Raw genomic sequence first — 17,859 nt, forward strand, 5'->3', positions numbered from 1 at the left:
AGGTCACAGCATCATAAATGCGCCATCTGCCAATTGTTTCTTACACAAATAAAAAAGAAAAAATCATTAAAAGTCATTGGAAAAAAAGATATTCACTGTGGGTCATCAATTACTGGATTTAGTATATAGAGTGCTGACTCAGCAGCAGCTCTGCTTACTCCAATCTCCTTTGTTTTGTTTTGTTTTGGTTTTGTTTAACCCAGGGTCATTCAGAAGTTTGCAACATTTTAAATCATCTTTTCAGAGAGAACAAAGACCAGGCCCATCTCATCTCAGAGATGCTGTGTCTGGTTCTAATACTGCAATAAGGTCACTCATAACTTGGTTAGCATAGATCTGCCAAGGTAAATCAGGGCTCCTGCAAGGCTCTTCTCATACTTAGTCAGCTCTCAAAACAATCTCAGAAATGAAGGAACAGGATCGTCAAAACTTGTTTGTGTGTTTGCAAAGCCCTGCTCTTACAGTCTCATTTATCTTTGTCTAGATAGTGTAACAGTCTTCACTTAGACTGAGCATCTTCATCACCCTCAATTACTTCTTGTGAAGAGTATTTTGAATCTAACCAAAAATAGAAAAAAATTTTAGAGGGATTTTTTTCAGGGAGTTTTCTCTATAACAAATTTAAACTTAATTCTATTTTCCGTTAAGACAAGCTTCTTCTCTAGGCTTCTGGGTAAAAAGATTTATTTGCATAATGTAAAGATCCCAAAAGATATTATGCTTTTTTATTTTTCATCATTTTTTTTTCTGGTGTTCAGATGAAGTCTTTTTCTGATTGTGGTAACACTGAGGGTTAATTTTAGGAAAGTATTTACTGCATCGTATTGCACCATAATGCAGATCATGATATCATACATATTCAGAAGAGTAATTCCTAGCGTGCTTGGGGGTTTGTTATTGTTGTCGTGGTGATTTTTTTAACTAAAATTGGTCCATTGGTCCAGCCCTACGAGATATGTTCCATTTAATAACCACGTCTGTGTAGGAGTTACTTCTGTCCAGCGGGATAAGCTGATACGGCCCATCAGCTATATATCAGAATAGAATATCCTCTGTTTTGCAGCTGGAATTGTTTCCTGTGTCCAGGACTTGCTGGGTAGGCATGGGAACCTGCCTGGGAGCATTTCAGACCTGGCCCAGGTCTAAGGTCTCTTTTTCAATGGCTGGGGATTTAAGTGCTGGTGGCATATCACTTCAAAGCACATAATGTAAGGTTAGTCCTGTTGGGTTCCTGAAGCTATAAAAAGATAGTAAATTTGCATGAAAAGGTTTAATGGTCTGGAAAGCCATAGTAAAAAGGAATCAGTAAAAGAGTCTGTTAAGAAAAATCACTGACCCAGCTATGGGGATTTCCCGAGCACTTACTTCAGTAAGTAAGTAGCTGCTCCTAACAAACACATGGGCTGTGAAAATGCAATGGACCTATTAAATTCAAAATACATTTTGAAACTTCCTCAGCAGGGCAAATATAATGCTCACATTTTTGGGACGTTGTTTTACATTTAAATAACAAAGTTTCAGGTTTGTTAGAAAGTAGAACAGAGTGCAATTTTAACCAGTCATGTAGAAGTTGTGTTCTTGAGAGGAACAAAATGGGACAAAAACATCTTTATATCAATTCCAAGATTATTATATTCCTGTTGCCTTTTTTTTTTTTTAAAAAAAAAGGGAGTCAAAAACTTAACAAAAAATCAATATAGACATTGTCAATAAAAATCCTGCAGAAAAAAAATTATTAGTCAAGCACAGCAGCCAAAGCTGGGAAAGCTAAACTCAGTAATCACCAAGAATTCTGATCTTGAAGGTACAGGTATGCAGACTTTGCATGTCAGTCCCATAGATCAATCACATGCTCAAAATCAAATATATTTATAAAATGGGGTCCAGTTTCTGTTTTTCTGATGCCCTGGACAACTTTACTGGCAATTTTTCTTTAACTTTTACAAATTAATAGCAGCTGGTCAATTGGCAGCCAGGTATCTTGAGGTGAAATAAATAACCAACTCCTCTCACCCTTTCTCGGGTCCTGAAACATCTTACACCAGGCATGGTTGTACCCCCTCAGGTTGAGGGCTGCTGGGCACAACCACTGACATCTGTTCCAGTGCACGTTTTTTGTGCTCAAGAGGGGTTTTTCAGTCCATCTACAGGGCTGCAAGTTCAGCAGGGTTAAAAGACAGTTCATTTAGTGTGTCACTGGAAGAATTAAACAGAAAAACCTGATTTTCCCAAAGAACCTAATTACATTAGACACTTACCTGTCAGTGAAATTACATTAAGTAGCTATGAAAATCTTTAGATGTCTACATGCCTGCTATAAGGAAATTAAATGCCAAAAATCAACCCCAGGATGTTTTTAAATAAAAATTATGCTCTAATTAAAGTGCGTGACTGGACTATTTAATGTAGAGGAGTAAAGAAGATTAATGCCAGGCTCCTTCTTCCCTTCCTTATCATTAAACAGTGATGAACATTCAGTGAAGGTGATGTTATCTAGAGTTAAACCTTCTTCCTTTTCTACAGCAAAGCCTTCTTCAGTTCCACCTTGTTTGGACTTCAAAAAACTAGTGGTAGAGATGGAGTAGATAAATTCTTCTCCATTATAACTAGACACATTCTTTCTCATCAGCACTGATTAAGAGTTACTTCTTAATACAAGTATCCAAGCAAAGATCTGTGGCCAGTGCTCTCACCTTCTAAGTGTATGCTCTGCCTGGAAGTTGGTTTTAAAGCACTGGAATAAATAAATGGGTCTATGCACAACAGTTAGTTTTAATGGCAAAAAAACCCACAATCAAGTGATTTTATGAGTCACAGTTAAAAGTAATTATACAGTATAAGTGCTTTAAGTAAGTTAATGAGACAGGCAAATCTGATAACAAATTGCTGTCTCATCACAAGCTTCCTTTCAAGTTAATTCAGTCTTAATGCTGCATGATGCTGTTCTTCGTTGCTTTGCTCTCCACCAAGTCCAGCTCGGTCCCTGTTCACATCTGTCTCACTCCTTTTAGTGTAGGGCTTGTGGAATTCAGCTGTTGGCATTAGTTAGGGACATGGTTAACAAATTTGGTGTTTCAAAATTGAAGATGGCATTAGGGAGCAAACAACACTAATTGGAATAAATTTTGCTATTTCCTTCTAATTTCACTGTGTCATTTATCCTAATGCTAGGGTGTTTATCTAAATGTGAAATACTGTCTGTGTGTTTATTAGGAAGCTGAGAAAGCAGTTTTATAATTATTTGCATGTCTTTCAATAGCATTTTCAAGTACACGCATAGCACAGTACTGATTAGCTCTGTTGTATGTAATGAGTGTTTTGTTTGGAACTGGTTGCCTGCAGGTGATCTCAAAAAGAAAGTAAAGGTGGGAGATTTTCAGCCCTTGATGTTTGATTAACGTAGGGGTCTTCAGGATACTGCTTCTTCCTTGGGCCCATCCTCATCCAGGACAGTGAAACTGTGGGGTCATTGCTGGTGGAAACTCCTTTGCTGAAAGGAGGATGTCAGAAAGGAGCAAGAAATCAAGGAAATAGTATCTGGTGCTCATGACCTTGTAAGTTTTAGGTCTCATCACATCTCCCAGCTAATGGGAAAGTTTCAGGTGAGGTAATCAAAAAGAGCTGACAAGATTCTTGGTATTTATTTTCCCAGCCAGTCTCCTTGTAAACTTGGTATAAATCTGAAGCTCACTATACAATGCTTGGAAATGAATTTGTAAAGATCCATGAGCAATTTGATCAATGCCTCTAATTGCCTTTTGCTTTGGTCTAAATGCCTTGATAAGGACAAGAACCTTATAAATAATAGGGTTTGGTACTAGACAACATTAATATTGTTAACGTATTCTATTTCTTATTTATTCCTTCAAGTGCATCAGTGGCTGATGTACAGACTGCTGTCATGAGTAATAGTGTGATACGCGAAGATACTAAAGGAATTAAATCTACCAAGTCATACCAAGATTGATAGCAGAGGAGAGATGTTAGCAAATTGAACATTTTATTCAGCAAAATCTGCTTCTTTGTGCTGTGTTTGTAATACCTAGTAAATATACCAGAAATTAAGGAATCCATTGTGTCCACAGGTAATGCAATTAATTGACTATATATGAGAGTGTATTCTTAAGCACTAGCTGATTTTTTATTTTGGTAACAGCGTGGTTTTTGGCAGATACTTTCATGTAAATACAGCTACTATATAGAGTAGTTTTGCCGAATCAAGAGTATTAGCTTGATGTTTTTTCCTATATTCAGAATTTCCTTTTTTTTTTTTTTCCTCCCTAGTTACTGAGACATAAAAAAAATGCTTTAAATATTTTTTATGAAACAAAGTTACCCTGGAACATCTGCCCAGTCTAATATGGTCTAATCCAGAGGATCAGACCAGAGCAGTTTAATCCTCTCTGGGATGACTATACCAGTAAATTATCCTGAAGAAGGGATTTATTTCTGTAAGATGTTTTACTTTGCAGTGACTACAGGCCTGACCCTTTTAAATCTACAGTAAATGCAGAATAGCTTCCTGCAATAAAAGGAGCTCACATTTACTGTAAAGTAAGAATATTCACACTGGCGATCACCATAGAGTAGATCATGTATTATGAGTTCACACTCTCGCTTTTTTCTCTAGTTGACCTTTCTGCAGACAGTAGAAGTGTGAGGCTGAAGTGCACTCCATAAAAATATTCACTAGACCGAGGCATCCATTCAGCTCTCCAAAGTTATCAATGTGAAGTGTTTAGTGTTTCTGTAGCTTTCCTTCTTTTTCTTTCTTATCACATGAGCAGAAAGTCCTGTCTGGGTAAGTTACAGGTAGCTCCTCTGTGGATGAAGCCCCCTCTTAATCCAATTTATCAGACTTTTGATGTAGCATTTGCTCAGGTTTAAGGCTTGGGAGGACGGAGAAGAAGGGTTTAGAGAAATAAAGCCAGCCGATAGATGCAATTGCTTATTAGAGATCTTTCAAATAAATTATGAAAAATAGCTACAGTGAATTATAGCTGTTGGCTTTCAGATAATAAGCCTTTCAGGAAAAAACCTAATGAAACTAAGTGACACTCGGTTCTGAGTTTCATTACCAAACTGAGTCATAATTCAAAGTTCTTTTCACACTTCCAGGATGGCTTGCAAATCTTGATTAAATTGAGGCTAAGCTTGGTCATATTTAACCATTTTAAGTAAGCTTTTTGGCTGCCAATTTACTGCAGGAATATTCTTCTCAAGAAGGTTCCAGGTCATTCCTATCTGCAATCCATTGGCCAATACTGTCAAGGTCCAGAGAGTGTAAATTTTTTTACTGTCAGTTTTTGGGCAGTTATCCCTCATCAAAATCCACAGAGCTTGCAAAAGCCTCCTCTTCCCAGGCAGTTCTTCTTGCAAAATCAATGGACATGGCCCAGCAGGAAGAGAAGCAGCAGCTGATGTTCTTCTGTTCCCACTCCCCATCCATCCATCCTTGACATCAGACTTTCCTCGGCTCCCGATGCCAACCAGCAACAGCAACTTCTCAGTCCTGACACAGCCTGGGAGTCCCGTGGCTGCAGGGAATCTCCTGAACACCCTCCATTAAGGGCTTGATTTAGGATTTTTCTGTGTGTATCTGTGCAGTACAATAAGCTGAAGTCTTAGAAAGGACTAGGAGAGAAAGATGTTTGGATAAGTGATTCAATATCTTTCCTAACAAAATAAAATTAATAAGTCTCATCTGGTAGTCTTAGGAGCTAATGTGAAGAAGCTACATGTTTTTAATGTTTCGTGGTTGTTTGTGGTGCAACACAATGCAAATTTTTGTAAAAATGAATGCTTATGCTACTTCTGCTTTAGAAATTTTTTCTGCAAATGTATTCCTGTTGGAGATAGATACTTCACTGCCCACAATTAATAGTTAATGCTATTGCCTACGCTTGGATCCCAAAGCTGGTATCTCAGCTGTGAGGTTTGTTAATGGCTGTTGCTGCCACTGAAGAAGCGTGAGGTTTCTGGAGTCAGGGGAAATTTAGTAGTTGGAAAGAAATGTCTCCTGCCAGCAAAATATTATACTGCAGTGAAGGATGTAGGTGATAAAGGAGTTCTATAAAAGTGTTGGTTTAGTGTTCTATCATGATTTTTAAAAATTCATATGTTAAGACTTACTACAAAAAGGAATAGGGTAGAAAGTAGAGAATATTAATATAGTGCTGTACTTCTTTTAGAGGTTGTGAAAAGAACAAGCAGAAGTGGTGAGTGGCCTTGATGTAAGGAATGCCTGAATAAACTAGAGCTACATAATTCAGAGAGCAATACCTGAGAGACGGGATGGTGGGGGTGGATGTAATTGTGAATAACCCAGTAAAAGGGAATTAAAAAATGGGTGTTTATGACCTTTTCCAATATGCAACAACTGGAACTAGCAGAACACAGCTGCAAAGCAATGCAAAGAGAATGGTCCTTAGTTAAGGGTCTCTTGTACAGACTAAAATCTTAGACAGGTTCAGAGGTTGACCTGACCCAATACAGCCATTCCTATGTTCCTAAAGTCAAATATATTTGGTGGTTCTCATTTAAAAGTCCTGTTTTTCCTCTCTGTTGGACATGATCAAACTCTGTTATTGCTTCTACTTATTTGCGTCTAATTTAGAGGATGTGATGACATTCTCTACATTGCCTTGAAATTGTCATGTAATGTTGTGAGTTAAAATTAACCTTACCCAATAAAGAACCCTAGCTGAAAGAATTTAGTAGTAGAAACCTGAAGATCATGATGAGATTTTATTGCTTTGCAGTAAAGTTGTTCATGGGCTTCCATGGGGTCTCTGCTCCATTAGGATGCTTTGGGCATGTGGAATGTAATTGCATTCAGGTTAGGTTCTGCTATATAATAAGTATATTGGTTCAAAAATTATGCTTTATGTCAAAAGGAACACTGGTGAAGTTACATTACTTTATTCAGGGTGCTGTTCTACATTAGTAAGTCATGCAAAATTTTGCAACACCATGGTGTGAGATCTTTACATAAAGAAAAAATATTATTTAAATCACTGTTTTGTCTTAGAAGCCATCACATTCACTCTTGTCCATCGCAGATGTGATATATAATATTTCAGAATTCTGATAATTTCCCCAAATCCAGAATTTTATTTTTTTGTGTATTAAAAAAGCAAAATTAGTTGGCATCCTTTTGTAGGGTATGAGAATTACTTTTAAAGTGTTTCAGGAGTGTTTCTCCTTAGGGTCTCAACATGGTGTCTCCACTCCATCAGCATCTTGGTAATAATTGAAGTGGTTCAAAACCTGTAGTTTCTTACTAGTTGATACCAAAAATTAAGTGCAGAGTTTCCATACAGCATAACGGTATTTCCAAGTGTAAAATACTGCTGTTTCTTGAAATAAAGTGCTAGGTCACTTTGGTTTTAAATAAAACATGTTTTATGAAACATCATTTTGAAAATGTGGTAGGAATGTGTGAATTCTTCACATGTCAGCCAGTATTCAAAATACCACTCTGAAGTGACATTTGCAATTCTTTTAATGGGCAAAATTTTGATGAGGGAGTACTTCAGTTTGGGTATGAATCAACAGTGTTTGCTAGCAGTCCAATCATGCTGAATTACATATGAAGTACTATTTTAAATAAGTACTTTGTGGATATTATTCTTTTTGCATGACTGTTGTTCCTCTCTTTTTTTAATAACATTGTTATGAAAATATTCTAATCTGATAAAAATATTTTTTCCATTTTAAACTCCCAAAATATATTGGAAATATATGAGTCCTAAGGTGTGAAAGCTACTAATACATAAGGACATTTTCCCCAAAATTAGTTCAGTTTTAGGTGTACTGATTATGAGATCATCTTCTATCTTAATCTAACCAAACAAGGGAAAAGAAAGAAGGCGAGTTTTGGGTCAGTTCCAGAGAGCTCAGTTATTAGATTTTGTGAAACAAATCGAATTAGTGTGTTTTCTTAAACAATATTTGACGTTTTGGGGGTTTCATGGTGTGATTTTATCCCAGACAGTCTAGTCAAAAGCAGAAATCGTTCCACTGAAGTTCTATATGTTCAATGTTTAACTGCTATTAAACTAATTCGAGATGACAGACCATTTCCATGCTGTTTCAGAATGGGCCATGTTATCATCAGTGTATTTAGGAAATTAATAACTATGACTTGTATGTAATTTGCTCATAAATGGTAAGCCAGGTTGTTTGTAATGCTTTTGCTAATGTATGGTAAACGGAGATGTGCATCGGTCTTTCTAATGCTGGCTGACAAATAACAAAGCCATGGAGGATTCTCGTTACCTCTCAGCTCTGAAAATGTTCCTCATGTTTTCATGTGTATACGCCTTCAAGAGGGACCCAGTAGGGTTTCTTTTATTTTCTTTTCTTGCTAGTAAGCACACATTGTTGTAAAAGCCTGATAGTTTGTACTTTTGTGCTTATTCTCTTTGGGTATATTACCCAGCAGATCTTTAGAGCAGTGAGTCTTGGAGCAAAATTAACTCGAAATAGCCTCCAGCATGATAAATATTTGTATTTGGACTGAACCTGGGGGCAATCCTTCTAGCCTCTGATGGAGTCCCTGAGGGGGGCTGGCAACTGTAGAGCAAATTGAAATGTGCAAATCTTCAGCCTCACAGCAGAAACAGTAAATATGTGCAGTGTAACACAGCAAATATGTGAAGGCTTTTACTTACGGAGGTGTGTAAATGTTTACAAATATGATTAAGTGCAGAGCACAAAATCCATTTGCAGCATCAAAGGCAAAACTAAAATTACTCTTTCCTGCTCCCCTCCAGGATTATGCTGAAAAGAAAAACACGATAACGAAAGCTCTGGAAGACCTTAAAGCCAACTTCTACTGTGAACTCTGTGACAAGCAGTACTATAAACACCAGGAGTTTGACAATCACATTAACTCTTACGATCATGCTCACAAACAGGTAAGAGGAATCTGCTCACAACTTAATTTCAGGCAGAATAATGAAATAAATATCCTTCAGGCGGGCTTGGGAATCACAAATATTTACGTGAGATTTTACAGTCAAAAATTCTGAGATGCAAAAAAAGTGAACGTGAACAGTTGTGAAGAAGAACAGGGAATGATGAAAAATATGTTGAAAAATGTAAATGTACGATTTCCTTGTTATCAGTTTAATTTTCTACATAAAGAAATACTGCAGTATACCTAAGAGATTTCTGGGAAGCATTTGTTGCAACAGATAGGAAACCTGACATACTCCTTGGTAAACTTTCTTTGTTGCACAGATACAGTTCTGAACTGGGCTATAATTTCACTTAAGCACACTGAATATATATTTAAAAAAAAAAATAAAAAAGGAAGTGGAAATGAAAATTTACTGCTCAGATTGCAATAACCTATGTGTAAGCTTTAAAACTTTGGTATTTACATTTTTACCACTGGATTTTATCACCACACTTCCAGGTTGTGTGTCCTACTTTGGTAACATAAAAGCAGTGCTTCCACATAGTAAGTGAGGCAATGCATCCCAGTGCAATGTCCTGGTCTCTGGAGGGGTCAGGACTGTATAATTCCAAAGAAAATACAATGCACCTTGACTCCACCGAAGAGATATGTAATGCTAATTTAAAGATATGTAATAACCATACAGGAAATCTCTACTTAGTCCACTTAGCTGGTAATTATTCTGTATCTTTTTTTTCTTTTTCTTTTCTTTTTTTTTTTTTTTTTTTTTTTAATGTGGTGAAATTAAATGGTAGTAGATCTGGATTGATTGCTTTTCGTTCTAATTAAATCTCCCCTTGTCCTGTAGTTTTGCTCAGGATGAACTTAGATGAATTGCTATATGTGCTTTATACCTTTATTATGTAAGCCAATTATTTGCTTTTCTTTCCTTCAGCACTTCTCCCTGAAACACCTTCCTCTCTCTCTCACTGTTATTTTTAATTAGAGCATCATTTACACTGTCAGATTTACATTTTGTGAGTATTACATTTAGTTTTGAGAACTATGGAGAAATGGACCTCAGCAGTAATAGCGATTTATGAGAAACTGGAGAGAAAGATACATTAGATAAGAAATTAGCAGGTAGCTTCATTGCATCCTATAGATATTTATTATGAGTTGTGGAAGTTGTGAATATTTTTAGTTAAAACACAGCTGGAACTGGTTCCTCAGGCATTATGTCACCCAGCAGCACAGTGTGGATGGAAGGCAGGAAAAAATAAACTATGGGCAGAGTCTTCCCCTCTTGAACTCTATTTAGGTTTTTGAGGTTTGGTTTGGTTTGGTTTTTGCTTTGGTTTTGTTTTTTGTTGTTTTGTTTTGGTTTTTTTAATGTGCTCTGAAGCACCTTTAAATAATGAAAACCCAGAGGCTGCAGTGTTCATTTCTCTACTAAGTATTGATGAAAAACTGATTTTGAAACTGAGGTCAGGTGTGAGACTGAATTAGGGACTTGCTTCCAGTGCTTCACATGGCTGTCCTGGTTTTCTGGCGGCTTTAGGCAGGAGATGCTGGGCATTGCACCAGTGTCTGACAGAACACAGCAGATCCTATCTCTCCTTTGTGTACGGGGCTTGTGTGTAAGTGTTTGCATGTGGCTTTGTGCGTGTTCAGTGAAACACAGAAAACCACCCTCTTCCTCTGTGAGACGTCCATAACTCTGATCTCCCTAGCAGGAAATGAGACAAAAGGTTACAGTTTTCCAGTAGAAAAAATATTATGGATGTTTGTTTGGACACACTGATCATTTTCTGTAATATCATTGGCAAATAAGACTATTGATTCCTGAGATTAAAACATTACGTCAAGTTCAACTCTTCTGGAGTATTTTTATGGTGGTTTCTATTGGTGTTATAAAGACAAACCATTCCTCTTCCCATATTTTGGGTGAAAAAGAGAGCAGGCAGCATATGCTGCAGTGCAGGCTCACTCAGATGTGCTGAAGTTTCATCGAACTTCATACTACGTGCCTTTTTGGAGAAGTCTAATTTTACTAAGTGTGTTAGAGCCATTGGCAGGTGTTGAATGCTCTATGGAATGTTGTGATTTTGTCTTGAAACGTCCTTCCTCAATGGCAGAGATTCTCCAGCAGTTCAGTGAGAGGAACGGATGATCTCTTTTTGGATTCAGTTTCTAATTTTTCTCTAATGTTCTCCCTTTGATCACACCTTCCTGCTTGTAATGGATGGGCAAGGGAAAGCGCTCACTTGAAAAAGTTTCCCATGATCCAAGAATCATTGTAAGCAAATGCAGCCAGTTCGGTTTCAGTGATCCCAGAACCTGGCAATTGTTTCTATATGATCAAATGGATGAAACTGCTGCCTAAACCCGAGTTCATCCCAGCTGTTCTGAAAAAAACATATTTAATCTTCATTGAGCACACTGTTATCACACCATCTCAGCCATGGGCTGGTTTGTCAGAGAAAATGGTCATAACAGCTTCTGTACCTCAATTTTATTGTAGAAGATTTTCTTTTTTACTTTCCATTGGTTCAGAAGTTGCTACCACAGAAAATTTACAGGATTAAAATAGAGATTTTATAATTATGTGGGGTTTATCCTCCATTGGACGCGGGGCCTCGTACTGTCAGGTTTTGGTTGTGTTTTGATATATTGTGTCTTATACCCTGTTTCCCTGAAAATATGACCTACCCCAAAGATAAGCTCTATCATGATTTTTCAGGACTTTTGAGGATGCTTGAAACATAAGTCCTATTCCAAAATTAAACCCCAGTTATAGCCCATTTAAAAAGTCAATTTAAATAGTGTCCAGGCATGTAAAAAAGTAAAATTAATTGACAATAGAATGCAGCAGGACAGATGTGACAGAATGTCATGTCGTGACTATATTTTAATAAAAGTTGATTTTTTTGTTCAAGGATAAATGTAGATTGTTGTTCATGGAAAAAACTTTTCTGACATCAATAGATAAATGTAACTAAGGCAGAATTGCTGTCATTTAGTATAGTAATGAGAGAATTGGTATGTGATGATGGTCTAAAATCACAGAATGCAGCTTTTGAGACCCACCCCAGGACTTTAAAATATCTGTATGATTTTATGCAGCATTTTTTAAGTATTTGGAGGCTCATGAGTAACTGTCTGAAGTCCTGTATTCATGCAGGATGAAAAAAATTCTGCTTGTGTTCTTTGCAACGTTGCAGTTTTGGTAAATGTGGCTGAGCATTAAGTCTAAGGCTCCAAATGACCTTTGTCTTGTGGCTGTTCAGAGTCAACGAGTTGTCTTGTTGGTGAGGAAGGCTGAATTACACAGCTCAGCCCCCCACATCAGTCATTGCTCAAGAGACTTTTGTTGCTACAAGAACGAATTAGTTTTATTCCTGTATTTGAAAGTCTTCCTCTCCATCCCAGAACTTATGATTAATCACCTAATGTGAGGGCAGCGCACCTGGGCTTGGTGCTGTTTCCTCCCCCAGGAGTGCTCTTCCAAATATCAAACAACAACCAAAAAAAAGCTGTGATGAAAAATAAAATTAACAGTCCTAATGTATTTGCATCTAGAAATGCAAATACAATCATTTAAGTAAATTATAAGTAGGAATTTTTCACCGCAGCACCAGAGGTCATTTCTCAAAGTGTGTCTCCCTGTATGAAAATGATCTCCCTGCTCTAAAAATGTATTTTAAACTGTGTGGAAGTACTAAAACACAAGTTATGCAGGAAGACTAAATTAGTAGGTGTCTTCTTTCCTAACTGGAGACACAGATTTCTCCTGTCTACATTTTTCACCTCTCTACATGTTTTTCTTCTTTGCAAATTTGTTAGGAGATCAGTGCCAAACAGGTTAAAAAATATCAATATGTAGCCATTCCGAAGTCCAAACTCTGAACATCTTTATGCGTTAAAATAAATATTTCATGGAATATGGATGAAGAAAGAGGAATTTAGAAGTGGAAAGGTGGAGTTAGGCATAACAATAATATTAAAACCATAATTTTACTAAAGGCGTACCTCCTATGAGTTATGAAGAATATAAGGTATAAAGTAAGAGCAGTATAGCACATTTGGAGATGCCAGTATTCCCAGGAAAGATAATTGGATGTTACCAGTTGTTTGTTTCTGCAACTTTGAAGCAAAGCAGCAAATCCTTGTAGTCATCATTAGAGCCTTTTTAAAAAAAAAAAAAAACTCATTGTAGAGTTATTCCCTCTTGAAAAAGAGAAGATGCCATCGCTTCTGGTTGTTAGATGCCTGCAGAGTAGGTCAGCTCCGGGCATCGTGGTGATTCTGCTCACCTGCTGTCTGCAGTTTCTGGAATGGCCAAAGAGTTTATATCAGTTTGAAGGGAAATACAGCACATACTCAGAAAATTGCGAAGTGAAAGAAATTAAATATTTACCCAGAGCAAACAGTATTTTATGTTGCTTTTTCCAGACCTGCTTTTTGCAGGTTGGATCCCACTGGAGCTGTTTGAATCAGACTAAGACAGAGGCAACGTGTTGTATAACATCTCGGAAATATAGAAATACTGGTTCTCAAAGAAAGTACTGTCTTCTAGAGCAGTATGTCAATAAAGAGCTTTATTGTAGTACAGAATAAAACCTTAAAAGCTTCAAAAATGTTCTGGAGATTTGCTTAATAAGCAAAACTAACAAGATATATAGTCAGAGTTTTGGGGATGTTTCATAAAACAGGAATATTAAAACTTCTGCTTCTCAAGTTTTAAGTGTAGCCCTTCCTGTGGATAAGCTGGAGTTGGTTTCCTGATAGAGTAATGGTGAGGGGGACCCATGCGGAGCAAGACAGCGCTTGTTCCATGTTGTGTGTCTGGCTTTGCCAGGCTCTGTGTGATGAGACGTGCTGGAGAGGGGGCAGGAGGCAGAGCCCGAGTCCTGCTGCTCTTGGCTGGGTCCCATCCTCTTGCACCCATGAGCAGCCCCGTTGCAGCTCCATGCACCTGGCATCACGTTGCATGGCTGTTCAACCTGGAGAAAAGGAGGCTGGCAGGAGACCTTCTCACTGTCTACAACTGCCTGAAAAGAGGTTGTAGCATGGAGGGTGTTGGGCTCTTCTGCCAAGTAGCAAGTGATAGGACAAGAGGAAACGGCCTCAAGTTGACCAGGGAAGTTTCAGATTGGATAGTAGGAAAAATTCTTCACGGAAAGGGTTGTCAGGCATTGGAACAGGCTGCCCAGGGCAGTGCTGGAGTCACCATCCCTGAAGGGGTTTAAATGGCATTTAGATGAGGTTCTTAGGGACATGGTTTAGTGCTAGACTTAGGTTATATGGTTGGACTTGATGATCTTGAGGGTCTCTTCCAGCTGAAATGATTGTATAGTTCTATGATTTTGCTGGACCTTTCTGTGCACTGAGCCTGGCTAGGAGGGATGTTTAAGATGTCAAAAGAGACAAGAAGGCCATGGTGAGGATTTATGGTTGTGAAAAAATCCAGTTTTGTGGCGAACTAACACTCTGTTTTCTCATTACCAAAAAAGACTTATCACAACATTTCTGCCTTAGTAATTATAACAGAAAAGATACTGCACAACATTTTCTGTTTTCCATGTTGGGGAAATCCTGTTCTGTAATAATATTTGATTAACTAGTTTACTTATTTTTTCTGAAAAGGTGCTTTTAGAACAAATATCATTACAGTAGAGGAGTAAATACCCTATTTGTCCGACTAATAGCCTGCAAACAGAATATTAACCCCATGCACTGACACTTTTGATCCCACAAAGGTCCTGTTCTTTAACACAGCAATAGTCTTACCCATCTGAGTTTATAAGCTTAGTATTTATGCTCAATTCTTTAATTTTTTTCCTATTTTGAATTAATGCAGCCTTTTCCTTTCTGACCTTTTCAATATCCAGATCAGTCTGATAACCTGATAAATCACTAATGTTATATTTCCATGCAAAAAAATTACAAATTTAATTCAACCACCCATTGCTTATTTATTAATGCTTTCCCAATCTATATTGAGCAAGTTACTTCACAGGGGGCAGGGGGTAGCGGGCTGTGGAATACAGCACCAACACAAAGAGGGAGTAAGACAAGAAGAAACATGGTTCACTCTGTACATCCTGCATATTTATCTCACTGACGTGCATTCCTGCTGTTGTGGGGTTCACTCTTTTATTTAAAACTGTACTCCTAAATTTCAGTTTAGCTTTGTCTTTTTAAAGCATGTAAATTAGCTGAACTTGAGGCTAATTTTAAACTTTGCTTTACTGTATGGGCATCTGTCAGGTTTCTCCTGTTTGGCCAACACTGCTGCAAGATAAAATTCTTTTTTTCTCTTCAGCACTAAGATAAGAATGGACCAATAATTAGGATTTGAAGATAGGAAATAACTTAGCTTTCTACTACATAATTCCTGAAGCATCACATATATTGTAACTCGTATTTTGGCCTACAGTGTTTTGATGGGGAGAAATTATTAAAAACTTGTGTTATACAAACTTGGAGATCACATGATAGTTTACCTATCATTTACTTTGCTGTATGAGGCTATAGATCGGCTTAAGCAATTATCAGGAAGAAAAATATTCTTTTTTATTTTCATTCATTTCTTAACAGAATCAATCTCCCAAAGTTAATTTAAATGGTATTATGGCTGCAAAGTTCAAAGTTCAACAGAATACCTTTTCTGTAATTTTCATAAATTCCAAATACAATTCCATTGCTGTCCTGAAAGTAATCAAGTAGAATGTAGATTAAGTGTAAGCAATAAATAATATGAAAAGCATTTTGTTAGGTTTCGAGCTCACAGGTTTTGAGCTGTCAGTGATCACAGAGAAAAATGATATTTACAGTGAAGTTTTAAATTTTCTTAAATGAAGTAGAAACTAATATGTTTCTAGCAATATATTAAATTCTGACCTCTCAAGGTGAATAATTTTTTGTGACGTTATCATAATTTAATTTGCTAAAACAATTAAGTGGTGCACGTCAATGATTAGTACTCCGTGCCTGATACTGCAGAAGCCACTTGCAGTTTTCCATTTGCTACCCAAAAAAAAAGATTTGGGATATTTTTTTTCCTTATGAGCTCTGCTAGAATTATATTTTATGCCCTACAGCTTGTACATGCTGGTTTACATGTGAGAGTTCATTCTTCATTGGGAAGAACTGCTCAACCTTTTCAGTATAAGCCACAGTAAATGTTAGGATAATTATCGCAGTCTTTGCTGATCCGTGCAAAATCAATCCTTCATTCCTTTCAGTAAGAGCTTGTCCTTTTTTCAGTGGTGGTTCTGACCTGTTGAAAAAAATGTAGCAATGCAATCAATGTTGCCTTTTCACAGAACCATAGAATGGTTTGGGTTGGAAGGGACCTTCAAAGGTCATATAGTCCAATCCCTGCCATGAACAGGGGCATCTTCACCCAGCTCAGGTTGCTCAGAACCCTGTCCAGCCTGGCCTGGGATATCTCCAGGGATGGGGCATCCACCACCTCTCTGGGCAACCTGGGCCAGTGTATTGTGAAGAGATGTGAAGAGAAAAACGAACTGTATGGAAATGATAGTTCCCCTTAAGTGACGAGCTCTGCTCACTCTACATGCTGCATGCAGGAGGACATCGGGACCTCTGCAGAGCCAGGGTTAACTTACGGGACATCTAAGGAACAGCTGTGTACCTTGAGCAGATGACTAGCCCTGCAGTTTCTGTAGGCAGACCAATGCTGCACTAGAAACTATACCTACTGTTCTGCATATTCTAATTGCAGTTCAGTAGCAGCTTATGCAGAAATGTCTTCAAGTTCCTAAACCACTCTAGGAGCCTTCAGCAAAATCTAAAGTACAAACTTGTGTTTTTCTTCTTTTTTTCCACGTGCAGTCAATGCAGTCTTCGAACAATTTAGCTGCAGAGCCTCTTCTGTGCTTGTGTTTGACTTCTTGGGTTTGAGCTGCAGTGCTTAGCTGGTTGGCTTTTCTTTTGGTTTGCCTTTTTTTATTTGTTTTTTGTTCTGGGTTTTGTTTGTTTTGGGGTTTGTGAGTTTTATTTGTTGTGGGTTGTTTTGTTTATTTGTTTGTTTGTTTATTAGGGCTACAACCGCAGCTATCCAGTAAAGGTCTAAGTGAGCCCCTAATGTAATCTTTCCCTACCTTCCCACTGCAAATGAATGAAATAAGAAAGACTTAAAAAGAGCTCTGTGAGCATTTGTAGGGACAGATTAGGCAAGCAGGAGTGCGGCTTGTTTTGGACTTTATTGGCAGACAGGCAGTAGCCCTTATTTAAGATTTCAAGTCAGTGGACAGGAAAGCTGGGAGTGTGCCCCTGCCTACAGTCCTGTTTGTATTTTGGATTCAGGTGAGTATTTTCCTTCATCTCAAGGAAACCATATGCTGTTATTGCAGTAGTGCCTTCTAGTTTCTCACTGTACTTCCACCTGTGACTGTTCATGACAAACATCCTTGTGACAAACTGAATTATTATACTGTAAAGGACCTTTCAGTTTCTTACAAAGTCTCGAAGTCTCCATGTGTGGCAGAAGAGTAGTGGTCCAACAACAAAAGATTGAAAATATTAAAATCTTCTGGTTGAATGATTTATTTTAATTTTTTAAGATATTCAGTGTACAGAATACAATATAAATAAAAGCAGCCTATGTGTCTGTGCATCCATCTTGCAGGCATCATTCTTTTTCCTTGAATTGTCTGTTCCAACAACATCTTTTTTTTTTTAAATTAGGACTGACAGCAGGCCCATGGTGTACTGTAATATAAATACTAAATAATATTTATTCAAGTTCGTTCATGGTGAAAGGTACTACTTTTAAATGCCCACCTTCTCTGATATTACTTCCTGCTGTTGTCTTAACATGCAGTCTTGGTACACCTAATGATACCAAGAGGGAACACAAAAAGGTAGCTCTGCACCTGTAGCCCACCTTCCCTTTTCTAGCAGTGAAATTTGAGAAAATTTAA

The 17,859-nt window shown here is 37.6% G+C and overlaps 1 protein-coding gene across 1 annotated transcript in view; it reads left to right on the top strand.

The window, feature by feature from the left end:
• Window positions 1-17,859, top strand: part of ZNF804A (zinc finger protein 804A) — a gene marked incomplete at its 3' end in the record, with an annotated part of 146,126 nt that overhangs the window by 101,850 nt on the left and 26,417 nt on the right. The window contains exon 2 of the mRNA XM_080347139.1: window positions 8,778-8,921. Within this exon, the coding sequence (XP_080203265.1) occupies window positions 8,778-8,921 (144 nt within the window). The remainder of the gene's footprint in view (window positions 1-8,777; window positions 8,922-17,859) is intronic.

Source organism: Nesoenas mayeri, assembly GCF_963082525.1.
Source record: "Nesoenas mayeri genome assembly, chromosome: 6".
Classification (NCBI taxonomy): Eukaryota; Metazoa; Chordata; class Aves; order Columbiformes; family Columbidae; genus Nesoenas; species Nesoenas mayeri.